This window comes from Pristiophorus japonicus, chromosome 2 (genome assembly GCF_044704955.1).
Source record: "Pristiophorus japonicus isolate sPriJap1 chromosome 2, sPriJap1.hap1, whole genome shotgun sequence".
Lineage (NCBI taxonomy): Eukaryota > Metazoa > Chordata > Chondrichthyes > Pristiophoridae > Pristiophorus > Pristiophorus japonicus.
In genome coordinates this window covers 43,044,904-43,058,717 of record NC_091978.1, presented here as the reverse complement: position 1 = coordinate 43,058,717, position 13,814 = coordinate 43,044,904, and the positions used below count along the sequence as shown (strand labels likewise).

General features: G+C 43.9%; 1 protein-coding gene across 6 annotated transcripts in view; it reads left to right on the top strand.

Moving 5' to 3' along the window:
• ccdc142 (coiled-coil domain containing 142) overlaps positions 1–13,814 on the top strand; it is a 192,698-nt gene that overhangs the window by 52,159 nt on the left and 126,725 nt on the right. For all 6 annotated transcript variants that reach the window (XM_070866893.1, XM_070866897.1, XM_070866896.1 and 3 more), the window contains 3 exons: positions 1,079–1,247; positions 6,668–6,729; positions 9,977–10,109. In XM_070866893.1, coding sequence (XP_070722994.1) covers positions 1,136–1,247; positions 6,668–6,729; positions 9,977–10,109 — 307 coding nt within the window. In that variant the 5' untranslated portion in view covers positions 1,079–1,135. The remainder of the gene's footprint in view (positions 1–1,078; positions 1,248–6,667; positions 6,730–9,976; positions 10,110–13,814) is intronic.

The following is a 13,814-nucleotide window of genomic DNA, read 5'->3' as shown; positions in this document are numbered from 1 at the left end:
GTTGAGTGTGGTCAGTGCTTCGATGCTGGGGATGTTGGCCTGATTGAGAACACTGAGGTTGGTGCGTCTATCCTGCCAGTGGATTTACAGGATCTTGTGGAGACATCATTGGTGGTATTTCTCCAGCACTTTGAAGTGTCTACTGCATATGGTCCTCGTCTCTGAGCCATATAGTAGGGCCTGACACGAGACTCCCAAAGCAAGCGCTCCACTCGGAACTCCTGCACGGCAAGTAAGCCTGAGGTGGGCAGAGAAAATGTTTCAAGAACATCCTCAAAGCCTCCTTGATAAAGTGCAACATCCCCATCGGCACCCAGGAATCCCTGGCCCAAGACTGCCCAAAGTGGAGGAAGAGCACCCAGGACGGCGCTGAGCACCTTGAGACTCGTCGGCGAGAGCATGCAGAAAACAGGTGCAGACAGCGGAAGGAGCGTGCAGCAAACCAGACTCCCCACCCATCCTTTCCTTCAACGACTGTCTGTCCCACCTGTGACAGAGACTGTAATTCCCGTATTGGACTGTACAGTCAGCTGAGAACTCACCGAGTGGAAGCAAGTCTTCCTCGATTTCGAGGGATTGCCTATGATGATGATGGGATCTTTTATATCCACCTGAGCGGGCAGACGGGGTCGGAGGAGGGGTTCGCCTCGGTTTAACGTCTCATCTGAAAGATGGCACCTCCAACAGTGTGGCACTCCCTCAGTATTTTACTTTGTTTTTGTTTGCATTGAGTATGTATCAGGAATTGATTTACTTTTGTTGTACTTCCTTAATGCAAGAGGTTCAGCAATTATGATATTACTGAAGGCTTGCAGACAAGTTGGTTACTTGGAATTTTATGTGCATTATACAAAATGCAACAGTGATATTCTGATATCCTTTAGTACACTACTTGGTACTTGTGGATGTAACCTATTTGCCCTCTGATCCTATCCCACCTACTGTTGTTTTCCCCTCTGCAAGTAACTTTAAACTTGGCTTTACTTTGTATTTTACCTTACCATAGAAATTGTTATTTCACTTGTAATTTTGAATTGTCCTCCATTTTCTTTCATTTCATTTTTGTTTTCCATTTCAGGGAGCTGAGAAAGAAAGTTTATGGTTGAATTTTGGCATCATCTTCACAATTGGGAGAATGTCACAGACATCTGGAGGTTTTCTGCTTCCTTTGGGCCCTTTGATGGGACAGAAAAGGGTTGCTCCATCTGAAACAGAGAGCGGAGAAACTGAGGGCTTCTCAAAATCAAGTAAGGAGCTGCAATGCAAAGTTTTTTCTTCATTGACTGCCCATCTGAAGCTAGAACTCCTTGACTAAAGTCGATAGCAATTCTCTATGTTCCAAAAATAAATAAATATAAGTGCACATTATTTTATTTATTTTAGCTGACCCCCTGGCCCTTCAGAAGAGCTTGGCAATTTTTTCAAGTCTTTCTTAAATTTATGAGGCATCTATACTCGTTATAATTCAGTTGTCTCACCTACTCATTGTTCCATATCTCAAAAATTACACACACCACTAAGAGTAAACCCAGACAGAAATCATACAGTGCTCTGGGTAGACTCCAACTTGAGTACTGTGTTTACTTCTGGTTACTAAGGCATAAAGAAAACTTCCAAAGTCTTAAGACTGTGCAGAAAAGGGCCATAAGTCAGCTGTCTAGTGCCAGAGAATTATTTCAGTTACGACTAGCAAAACCTGGACTCTTGAGCCGTCAAAGCCCCTTAGGGAAGAGTGACCATAATATGGTCGAATTCTTCATTAAGATGGAGAGTGACACAGTTAATTCAGAGAAAGGGTCCTGAACTTGGGGAAAGGTAACTTCAATGGTATGAGACGTGAATTGGCTAGAATAGACTGGCGAGTGATACTTAAAGGGTTCACGGTGGATAGGTAATGGCAAACATTTAAAGATCACATGGATGAACTTCAATAATTGTACATCCCTGTCTGGAGTAAAAATAAAACTGGGAAGGTGGCTCAACCGTGGCTAACAAGGGAAGTTAAGGATGGTGTTAAATCCAAGGAAGAGGCATCTAAATTGGCCAGCAAAAGCAGCAAACCTGAGGACTGGGAGAATTTTGTAATACAGCAGAGGAGGACAAAGGGTTTAATTAGGAGGGGGAAAATAGAGTATGAGAGGAAGCTTGCTGGGAACATAAAAACTGACTGCAAAAGCTTCTGTAGATATGTAGAGAGAAAAAGATTAGTGAAAACAAACGTAGGTCCCTTGCAGTCAGATTCAGGTGAATTTATAATGGGGAACAAAGAAATGGTGGACCAGTTAACAAATACTCTGGTTCTGTTTTCACGAAGGAAGACACAAATAACCTTCCGGAAATACTAGGGGACCGACGGCCTAGTGAAAAGGAGGAACTGAAGGATACCCTTATTGGGCGGGAAATTGTGTTAGGGAAATTGATGGGATTGAAGGCCGATAAATCCCCGGGGCCTGAGTACTTAAGGAAGTGGCCATAGAAATCGTGGATGCATTGGTGATTATTTTCCAACAGTCTATCGATTCTGGATCAGTTCCTATGGACTGGAGGATAGCTAATGTTAACGCCTCTGTTTAAAAAAGGAGGGGAAGGAGACAATGGGTAACTATAGACCGGTTAGCCTGACATCAGTCATGGGGAAAATGTTGGAATCAATTATTAAAGATGAAATAGCAGCGCATTTGGAAAGCAGTGATAGGATCGGTCCAAGTCAGCATTGGTTTATAAAAGAAATCATGCTTGATTGACAAATCTTCTGCAATTTTTTGAGGATGTAACTAGTAGAGTGAACAAGGGAGAATCACTGGATGTGGTGTATTTGGACTTTCAAAAGGCTTTTGACAAGGTCCCACACAAGAGATTGGTGTGCAAAATCAAAGCACATGGTATTGGGGGTAATGTACTGACGTGGACAGAGAACTGGTTGGCAGAGAGTCGGGATAAATGGGTCCTTTTCAGAATGGCAGGCAGTGACTAGTGGGGTATCGCAGGGCTCAGTGCTGGGACCCCAGCTCTTTACAAATACATTAATGATTTAGGTGAAGGAATTAAGTGTAATATCTCCAAGTTTGCAGATGACACTAAACTGGATACACCTTGTGTGAGCTGTGAGGAGGACGCTAAGAGGCTGCAGGGTGACTTAGACAGGTTAGGTGAGTGGTCAAATGCATGGCAGATGCAGTATAATGTGGATAAATGTGAGGTTATCCACTTTGGGAGCAAAAACACAAAGGCAGAATATTATCTGAATGGCGGCAGATTAGGAAAAGGGGGAGGTGCAACGGGACCTAGGGGTCATGGTTCATCAGTCATTGAAAGTTGGCATGCAGGTACAGCAGGCAGTGAAGAAGGCAAATGGTATGTTGGCCTTCATAGCTAGGGGATTTGAGTATCGGAGCAGGGAGGTCTTAGTGCACTTGTACAGGTCTTTGGTGAGGCCTCACCTGAAATATTGTGTTCAGTTTTGGTCTCCTAATCTGAGGATGGACGTTCTTACTATTGAGGGAGTGCAGTGAAGGTTCACCAGACTGATTTTCGGGATGGCGGGACTGACATATGAGGAGAGACTGGATCAACTGGGCCTTTATACACTGGAGTTTAGAAGGATGAGAGGGGATCTCATTGAAACTTACAAGATTCTGACGGGACTGAACAGGTTAGATGCGGGAAGAATGTTCCCGATGATGGGGAAGTCCAGAACCAAGGGACACAGTCTTAGGATAAGGGGTAGGCCATTTAGGACTGAGATGAGGAGAAATTTCTTCACTCAGAGTTGTTAACCTGTGGAATTCCTGACCGAAGAGAGTTGTTGATGCCAGTTCATTGGATATATTCAAGGGGAGTTAGATATGGCCCTTACAGGTAAAGGGATCAACGGGTATGGAGAGAAAGTAGGAAAGGGATACTGAGGGAATGATCAGCCATGATCTTATTGAATGGTGGTGCAGGCTCAAAGGGCCGAATGGCATACTCCTGCACCTATTTTCTATGTTTCTATGAAAGGGAGGAGCTTATTCGAAGTATCGAAGAAAATCAGTTTGTAACCCAGTTGGGCCATCCTTGGACCCTCTTTGTTCATGCCTTCATCAACCTGCTTTTTAGAAATCCATGCTGACTAGCCTCAATTAACTCACATTCCTCCTAGTGCTTAGTAACTTCATCCAATATTACAAATTCTAACACTTTACTAACAACTGAAGTAAGTCATTTTGGCCGATAATTTGCTGCTTTATTGCTATCTCCTTCTTTGGAAGAGGGTGCCCCATTTGCCACCCTCTAATCCTCTACAATTTACCTTTCAGAGAATTTTAGAAAATTATAGTCCACCTTCTTCCACAGCTTTTCTCAGGATCATCAGATGTATGCCATCAAGTCCTGGTGATTGGTTTGTGTTTCAGTATCATTTCTCTTGATTAGTAAACTCCACTTTCTGTTCTACATGTATTTCTGATATGCAACTCCTCTTAAAAAAAAAAAAATGGAGACAACGGACGCAATTTGTATTCTACCACTATTTGGCCTCGAAATTCAATGGCACTGCGCCTGTTTTTGGCTGCTAAACGGGAGCCTACAGCTCCAGTATGGCGAGCAGGAAGCACGTGCTTAGTACGATCTGGAAGTGCGCCGCCCGCCATATTGGTATAGGCACATAAATAGGCGTCTAGGGTTTGTTCTTGAAACAGGGGTTAGGCCCTTTGCATATTCAAATAATGGGCCTGTTTGAGCCGACCTATGCAAAATTGGGTTGCCCTGAAAGCAGTCGGTGCCGTTTAGGGAAAACCAGGTATACATACAGTCTAGACCGCGGTCAGCAAGCCACCACCAAAATTATAAGTTTACAAAAAAAACACTGAACTGAACGTGGAATTGGGTGGAGCAGGATCCTCCCCATCGCTCCCCGATCACTGCCTCGATTCGAGGTCTCGATCACCACCCCTCCCCCAACCCAACCCAACCTCGTCTCAGTCACCCGATTGGCCCTCTTCGAATGCACTCCCACCAGTCGCCCTCCATCCTCCCTTTATCTTAAATATCTGCTTAAAAATGGACTAATAATTTTATTGCCCTTTATATTTTTTGCTAACATTCTTTAATCTCTTAGCCTTCATAATCTCGCTTTATTTGGCTCTTCTATTTCCATTTTACGAATTTTTTTTCCAATGTTAAACTTGATCTAATCTTCCTATTCAGTCATGAATCCATTGCCTTTCTTTTTCCCTTACTGAAATATACTTGATTTATACCCTTATCAGCTCCTGTTCAAATATTTCCTATTGCTGATCGATGATTCTGTTAATTTTTCCTTCCATTTAATCTGGGTATGGTCCTATTTTATTATCTCACTATAATTTGCTTGACTTTTCTTTCTCCTTTTCGAGTCTTGCACTGAACTTAGCTATATTGTGATCACTGCTTCCCAAATGTTCCTCTATTGTTTGGTTGCTAGGTGTCAACTTTAGCTCATTGGTATCACTTCTGAGTCAGATGGTTGTGCATTCAAGTCCCATTCTGGAGACTTCAACAGATAATGCAGGCTGACACGTCAGTGCAATACTGAGGGAGTGCTGCAATATTGGAGCAGTCATCTTTCGGCTGTTAAACTGAGACCCCGTCAACCCCCTCGGCATAAAAGATCCCACGGCACTATTTGAAGAAGAGCTGGGGAGTTCTTCCCGGTATCTTGGCCAATATTTATCTCTCAGCCAACATCACTAAATAGATGATATGGTAACTTATCACATTGCTGTTTGTGCGACCTTGCTGTGTGCAAATTAGCTGCCTCATTCCCTTATATTTTTCTTAGGCGGTCTCTCGTATCGAGGATGACTTGCTTCCACGCCAAAAAAGGGATGAGTTCACAGATATTTCAATGAAGGACCTGACATTTCAGGTCCCGAACTACATATTGAAGGGTTTCGAAGATGCCTTTTTGTGGATTTTTTTTTACGTGTGATGGCCGTTGCACACCAGCCACCACACGGGCTTGACAGGGCTCGGTCTTGTTCCGGTGGCAAGGATTAACCAAGACGACTGGAGACTTGCTGCACGGACCTGGTGCGCACACTTATCACAGTGTAGGTTGGCCCGTGCTGCCCCTGGGCTCTCGACTCTTCTGGGCCCTGAACTCGCGTCTCTTCTGGGCCCTGATCACGTCACTCTACAATCTCTCACCGCTCCTTCGCCCTGACCTCGCCGCTCCTCTGCTGATTGCTGCCTCTCCTGCTGAACCTGCCCACACTCCAATCAGCGACCTGGATTTTGGTGACCTGTGAGAAACCACCAGCCGCAGGTCGGGGCGATAAAAGGAGTGGACGTACGGCAGCCCGGGAGCAGCATGGAGGCCCCGACCTGGGAGAAACCACTAGCCACAGGTCGGGGCCATAAAAGGAGTGGAGGCGCAGTGGCCCGGGAGCAGCATGAGCTAGTGCAGGAGGGCGACAACTTGGATAAGGGCAACTGGATTGGACGTCCCTTATATAACAACAGTGACTGCACTTCAAAAAGAACTTCATTGGCTGTAAAGCGCTTTATGACAGCCTAAGGTCATGAAAGGCGCTACAAATATGCAAGTTCTTCCTTTCATTTTTATTCAACACCGTGGGGACTAGGAGTATGTCTGGTATTTACTGAAGTAAATGATATAGATAATTTTAAGTTTCTTTTTCCTTAGGTAAGGAAGAATCAGTTCCAAAGACACTTGAATTGCCAGTGACTTCTTCAACTGAAGATAAAGTAAGCTTGGTGAAAAGAATTCTATTATAAAAAATGTGTTGAAGGTGAACATTTTTCCTGTCTGCATTGCACATAAGGCTAAGTTTTGTGAGACCTTCAGTGGGGCAGGGTCTTGCAAAATTTACATATATTCCATTCAGTTACTTTAGTATTTCCCTTCCACGTTTTTCTCTTCTGGTCTCCCTCGGTTGCCATTCTGTAGGTGAGTGGCTGGGTGGCTTTTACCCTGTGGTACGCTATCATTGGGCCCCTCCTATTTCTTAACTACATCCGAAAACGCAACATCTGGTTCCACAAGTACACAGACGACACCCAGCTCTACCTCATCACCACCTCTCGACCTCCCCACTGACTCTGATTTGTCTCACTGCTTGTCCGACATCTGATGAGCAGAAATTTCCTCCAGCTAAATATTAGGAAGACTGAAACCACTGTCTTCAGTCCCTGCCACAAACTCCGTTCCCTATCCTCCGACTTCATCCCTCTCCCTGGCCACTGTCTGAAGATGAACTTGACCATTCGCAATCTTGGTATCCTATTTAAACCTGAGATGAGCTTCCAATGCCATATCCGCTCCATCACTAAGACCACCTACTTCCACCTCTGTAACATCGCCCGTCTCTGTGCCTGCCTGAGCTTATCTGCTGCTGAAAAGCTAATCCATGCTTTTGTTATCTCTCGACTTGACTATTCCAATGCTCTCCTGGCCAACCTCCCATCTTCCACCCTCCACAAACATGAGCGTATCCTTGCTTTCAAATCCCTCCATAGCCTCGCCTCGCCTTGCCTCTCTCCCTATCTGTGTAATCTCCTACAGCTCTGCAACCCTCCGAGATCTCTGTGCTTCCCTTATTCGGGCCTCTGTGCATCCCCAATTTTAATTGCACCACCATTGGCAGCTGCTTAGGACCAAAGCTCTGGAAATGCCTCTCTAAACCCCTCCATCTCTCTACCTCTCTCTCCTCCTTTAGGACAATCCTTAAAACCTACCTCTTTCACCTGTCCTATTATCTCCTTCTGTGGCTTGGTGATGGATCTTGTTTAAAAATGCTCCTGTGAAACACCTTGGGATGTTTTACTATGTTAAAGACACTATATAAATGCAAGTTGATCTTGAAGTGGTTATCAGGAGGTGTATAAGGCTCATGGACCCATGGCTCTAACAATTAATAAAGGCCATATATTACATGTGTAAATATAACATGCTTTGTCTCGAGGGTTATTTTTCTTCCTTCTGATTAAGTGTTGACCAATCACACTTCCATCAATCTTTTTACTGATATAGTCCTGACTGAGTGTACTTGCCCCTATTCCCCACATTGGCTACAAATAGCAGAACATTCTATTTATGGCTCTGCTAAGATTGTAAAGCAGGTTTGCTGTTGGAGCTTTACAGGCCAACTTTACAAGGCTGGGTATTCCTAGATTCGCCATGAGCAATGGCATAGATGATATATATATTTTATATAGGTTGCAGGTAGTGATGTTCCATAGATTTGCTTTTCCTGCCCTCTTGTATTTGTTTTATATTTGCTGAATGATATAAAATTGAGTTACTCAACACATTTGATGTACTAATGTACTGCATTGTGAAATGCTGTTACACAAGTTCACAACTGTGATTTTTCCTCATATGCTGAGTTCCTGATCTCAGCTGTTTCAAAGGGGAGGTGTTGAGCAAAAGCTAAGAGATGAAAAATCAGTTGGCATGTTCAGAAATACAATGAATATCTGAGCTGTGCAGAGCACCTTCAATCATTGAGCTGAGTTAGGTGAACTTATCCAGGGTGGCAGCAGAGGTGCGATAATTGGTTTAAATGCTTCTATAGAGCAGGGAAAATTGGCCAAGGTTCTCATCCTGATAACTATCCAGCTATTCCCAGACATTGAATGAGGACCAGGCTTTCCTGCAGTGCCTCCTGGTGTAGACTCGTCTTCTGAAACTCAGTGTCGAGACTCAAGTATGAACAAGAGCTATTTGGTCAATATTGAAAGGTGGTTGACACTCATAGAATCATACAAGTTAATGTCTTCAGGAAAGTAGGTGGAAAAGGAAAAAAATTGACAGAAAGGTGACTGGCCCATTCTGTTATGCTGCACTTTCCAGTGGTTCAAACAGGCATTGCCTGTGATTTGGGAATAGGAAATGGAGTGCATCATGCCGAATTTTAAACATGTATGGAATTAAATCATACAAACTGCCCTTTTAAAATAAATTATGCAGAAATTCTCCTGTAAGCCTCTGATTGATCAGTTTCAGTACTTTTAATAACGAACTAGGTTTTAAAATTATTTCAATGTATTTTTCAATATGGGCCTTCATTTTTTTTTACAATATCCCCTTTCAGTTCCGGGATCCTTCAAAAGCAGCAATGTGCAAGCTCTGTTACACCTTGCATGTGTTTTGCTGAGACCAATTCTATCTTTTAAAGTAGATTTGAGTGGAGAAGTGTACATCATTAGAGCAGAGAAAGCTAAGAGGAGATTTGATCGAGGTGTTTAAAATCATAAAGAGAAACTGTTTCTAATGGCTGTAGGGTCGATAACCAAAGGGCACAGAGGTAAGGTGATTGGCAAAAGAAGCAGAGTTGACGTGAGGGAAAACTTTTTTTACGCAACAAGTGGTTAGGATTTGAAATGCACTGCCTGATAGGGTGGTGGAAACAGATTTAATAGTAGCTTTCTAAAGGCAATTGGATAACTATTTGAAGGAGAAAGAATTGCAGGCATATGGGGAAAGAGCTGTGGAGTGGGACTAACTGGATTGCTCTTCAAAAGAGCTGGCGCAGACTCGATGGGCTGAACGGCCTTCTTTAATGCTGTGCTATTCTATGATTCACCCTACATCCACTCTTGGCACACTTCTAGGAATTGGAACCCTGGATGATTTTTCCCCTCCCAAATCCCGGAATCCGGAAGCCAATTCTGACACTCCTATTGCCACACCAGTTGAGATCTAGGGAGTTGAACCTGGGACTTCTCAATTCTATATGGCTGTAGTGCCTCACTGGATAAACTTGCTGTGCCTCAGGGCTCTCGGATGTATCTATTGCTATCAGTCTGCTCACTTGGCATCAACCTGGTGCAAAAGTCTTGCAGTCAAAAAGCTTGAAGGACTCTGAAGGGGATAAATGGCTTTTGCAAAAGGAAAATGTTTGACACACTCTTATTTCCCCTCCTGTATATGTACTTTTTCTGAAAACAGAACCCTATATTTTAAATTAACTACTTAACCTATTTATTCCAGAATGCCGCAGTCATAGAGGACAACAACCGATCACAGACATCAGTTAACCCTCTGGCATCCATGCCACCAAAGGAATCTATATCACCAGAGGAATCTATGCACAAAGAAAAGTTTGATCATTTAAATGGATCAGGTAAATTAGTTGAGTTAAAAATGTTTGCAAAAGCAGGATAGTGAGAAATATGAATCCCTTAAAGTAAATCAACTTAATGGTTCAGACACTTTAAAAAAGAAATGGAAAAGATCTAGTAAACGCATCTTCAGTTTTAATACTAAATTTTTGTTACTACCTGCCACAATGTGCTATTTAGCAGTTGATATAATAGGCTGAATCTGATCCTCGTTCCTATTGAGTGCAATTTCAGCACACACAAATTCCCCACAACTCTACTAAATTGTCTCACTTAGTGAGGCCACAAAGATGATTTTTGTCCGAAACAGAAATGTCGCATTAATGTTGGAGAGGCGCATTGCTGGGGTAGCAGGCTCCATTTTGAAACAAATGAATGCTGTACCTAATTTGAGAGTGCTCGATGTTGATGAGTCAAAAAAAGTCAGAATGTACAGTTAGTTCTAACTTTGTTTCTTTTTCTGTTGCACCAATAATGTGCCCTTTGCTAAAAAATCTTCTTAAATGCAGGACCTAAGTGATTGCAAATCGTTTTAAAATGTATTTTACATCTCTGACCTTATAAATTCCACTTTTTAAAATGATCCCTCATCTGATGGCAATTTTACACACAAATATTAGAATCCTATGTATGATCGGGCAGTGATTCTCTAGAATACTACTTTGGGCCCAAGCTTCCACACGATAAAAAACGGGCGCCCCTCCGAGCTGGGCGCCCGTTTTTCGCGCCTAAAACGGCGCCTAAAAAAAAAAATTGCGATTCTGGAGCGTTCTGCAGCTCCATGACTGCCTGGCGCGGCGCCCAGGGGGGCGGAGCCTACACTCGCGCCGATTTTGTAAGTGGGAGGGGGCGGGTACTATTTAAATTAGTTTTTTTCCTGCCGGCAACGCTGCACGTGCGCGTTGGAGCGTTCGCGCACGCTCAGTGTGGAAAAAAACATTGGCACTCGGCCATTTTTGTAGTTCTTTGTAGCTGTTTAATTTTTGAACATTTTTTTAATAAAAGCACATTGCCATCAGCACTTGCAGCCTTCTCACTGTCAACTCCCCCCCGCCCCCCCCCCCCCCCAGCGGGAAGAACGGGCGCCTCAGGCTGACTGCAGCATTCTCCGTGCCTGAAGCACTTTCACACAGGTAGGAAGATGGTTTATTTAATCTTTTCTTTGCTTATAAATGTTTATTCAGGTTGGATTTATTTGTATAATATTTGTAGAAGTATAAATAAGGATTTATTGTAGAATTTAATGACTTCACTTCCCCCCTCCCCCCCACCTCGTTCTGGACGCCTAATTTGTAACCTGCGCCTGATTTTTTAATGCGTAGAACAGGTTTTTTCAGTTCTACAAAAATCTTCACTTGCTCCATTCTAACTTAGTTTGGAGTACGTTTTCACTGTGGAAACTTTGAAATCAGGCGTCAGTGGCCGGACACGCCCTCTTTTGAAGAAAAAATTCTGTTCCAAAGTAGAACTGTTCTACCTCACTAGAACTGCAGAAAAAAAAATGTGGAGATAGTCCGTTCTCCACCAGTTGCTCCTAAAAATCAGGCGCAAATCATGTGGAAACTTGGGCCCTTTATATTATCCAAGTTACAAATATCAGTGCTTTCGCACTTTTTGTAATCAGCATCAACATCAAGCACTCAAGTCAGATTCAAGATAAAGGTCCATTTACAGTACTTCATTATGTGATATAGCCTTTGACACAGTTGCCCATTCCATCCTCCTTCAACGTCTCTCCACCATTGTCAAGCTGGGTGGGACTGCACTCGCCTGGTTCCATTCCTACCTATCTAATCTTCGCCAAAAAAAAGCTCCTGCGATGGCTTCTCTTTCCACTTCCGCATTGTTACCTCTAGCTTCCCCAAGGATCTATCCTTGGCCCCTCTTATTTTTTTATCTATATGCTTCCCCTTGGCGACATCATCTGAAACACAGCATCAGTTTCCACATGTACGCTGACGACACCCAGCTTTACCTCTCCACCACTTCTCTCGCCCCCTCCATGGTCTCTAAATTGTCAGACTGCTTGTCTGACATCCAGTACTGGACGAGCAGAAATTTTCTCCAATTAACTATTGGGAAGACTGAAGCCATTGTCTTTGGTCCCTGCCACTGACGCCATCCCTCTCCCTAGCATCTATCTGAGGCTAAACCAGACTGTTTGCAATCTAGGCGTCACATTTGACCCTGAAATGAGCTTCCGGCCACATATCCGCGGCATAACTAAAATCACCTATTTCCAGCTCCGTAACATTGCCTGTCTCCACCCCGCCTCAGTTCATCTGCTGCTGAAACCCTCATCGATGCCTTTGTTAGCTCTAAACTTGACTACTCCAACACGTTCCTGGCTGGCCTCCCAAATTCTACCCTACGTAAACTTGAGGTGATCCAAAACTCGGCAGCCTGTGTCCTAACGCGCAGCAAGTCCCGATCACCCATCACCCCTGTGCTCGCTGACCGACATTGGCTCCCGGTTAAGAAGTTTCTCCTCATCTCAGTCTTAAATGGCCTACCCCTTATCCTAAGACTATGTTCCCTGGTTCTGGACTTCCCCAACATCGAGAACATTCTTCCCGCATCTAACCTGTCCAGTCCCGTCAGAATCTTATATGTTTCTATGAGATCATAGAAACATAGAAACATAGAAAATAGGTGCAGGAGCAGGCCATTCAGCCCTTCTAGCCTGCACCGCCATTCAATGAGTTCATGGCTGAACATGAAACTTCAGTACCCCCTTCCTGCTTTCTCGCCATAACCCTTGATCCCCCGAGTAGTAAGGACTTCATCTAACTCCCTTTTGAATATATTTAGTGAATTGGCCTCAACTACTTTCTGTGGTAGAGAATTCCACAGGTTCACCACTCTCTGGGTGAAGAAGTTTCTCCTCATCTCGGTCCTAAATGGCTTACCCCTTATCCTCAGACTGTGACCCCTGGTTCTGGACTTCCCCAACATTGGGAACATTCTTTCTGCATCTAACCTGTCTAAACCCGTCAGAATTTTAAACGTTTCTATGAGGTCCCCTCTCATTCTTCTGAACTCCAGTGAATACAATCCCAATTGATCCAATCTTTCTTGATAGGTCAGTCCCGCCATCCCGGGAATCAGTCTGGTGAACCTTCGCTGCACTCCCTCAATAGCAAGAATGTCCTTCCTCAAGTTAGGAGACCAAAACTGTACACAATACTCCAGGTGTGGCCTCACCAAGGCCCTGTACAACTGTAGCAACACCTCCCTGCCCCTGTATTCAAATCCCCTCGCTATGAAGGCCAACATGCCATTTGCTTTCTTAACCGCCTGCTGTACCTGCATGCCAACCTTCAATGACTGATGTACCATGACACCCAGGTCTCGTTGCACCTTCCCTTTTCCTAATCTGTCACCATTCAGATAATAGTCTGTCTCTCTGTTTTTACCACCAAAGTGGATAACCTCACATTTATCCACATTATACTTCATCTGCCATGCATTTGCCCACTCACCTAACCTATCCAAGTCACTCTGCAGCCTAATAGCATCCTCCTCGCAGCTCACACTGCCACCCAACTTAGTATCATCCGCAAATTTGGAGATACTGCATTTAATCCCCTCGTCTAAATCATTAATGTACAATGTAAACAGCTGGGGCCCCAGCACAGAACCTTGCGGCACTCCACTAGTCACTGCCTGCCATTCTGAAAAGTACCCGTTTACTCCTACTCTTTGCT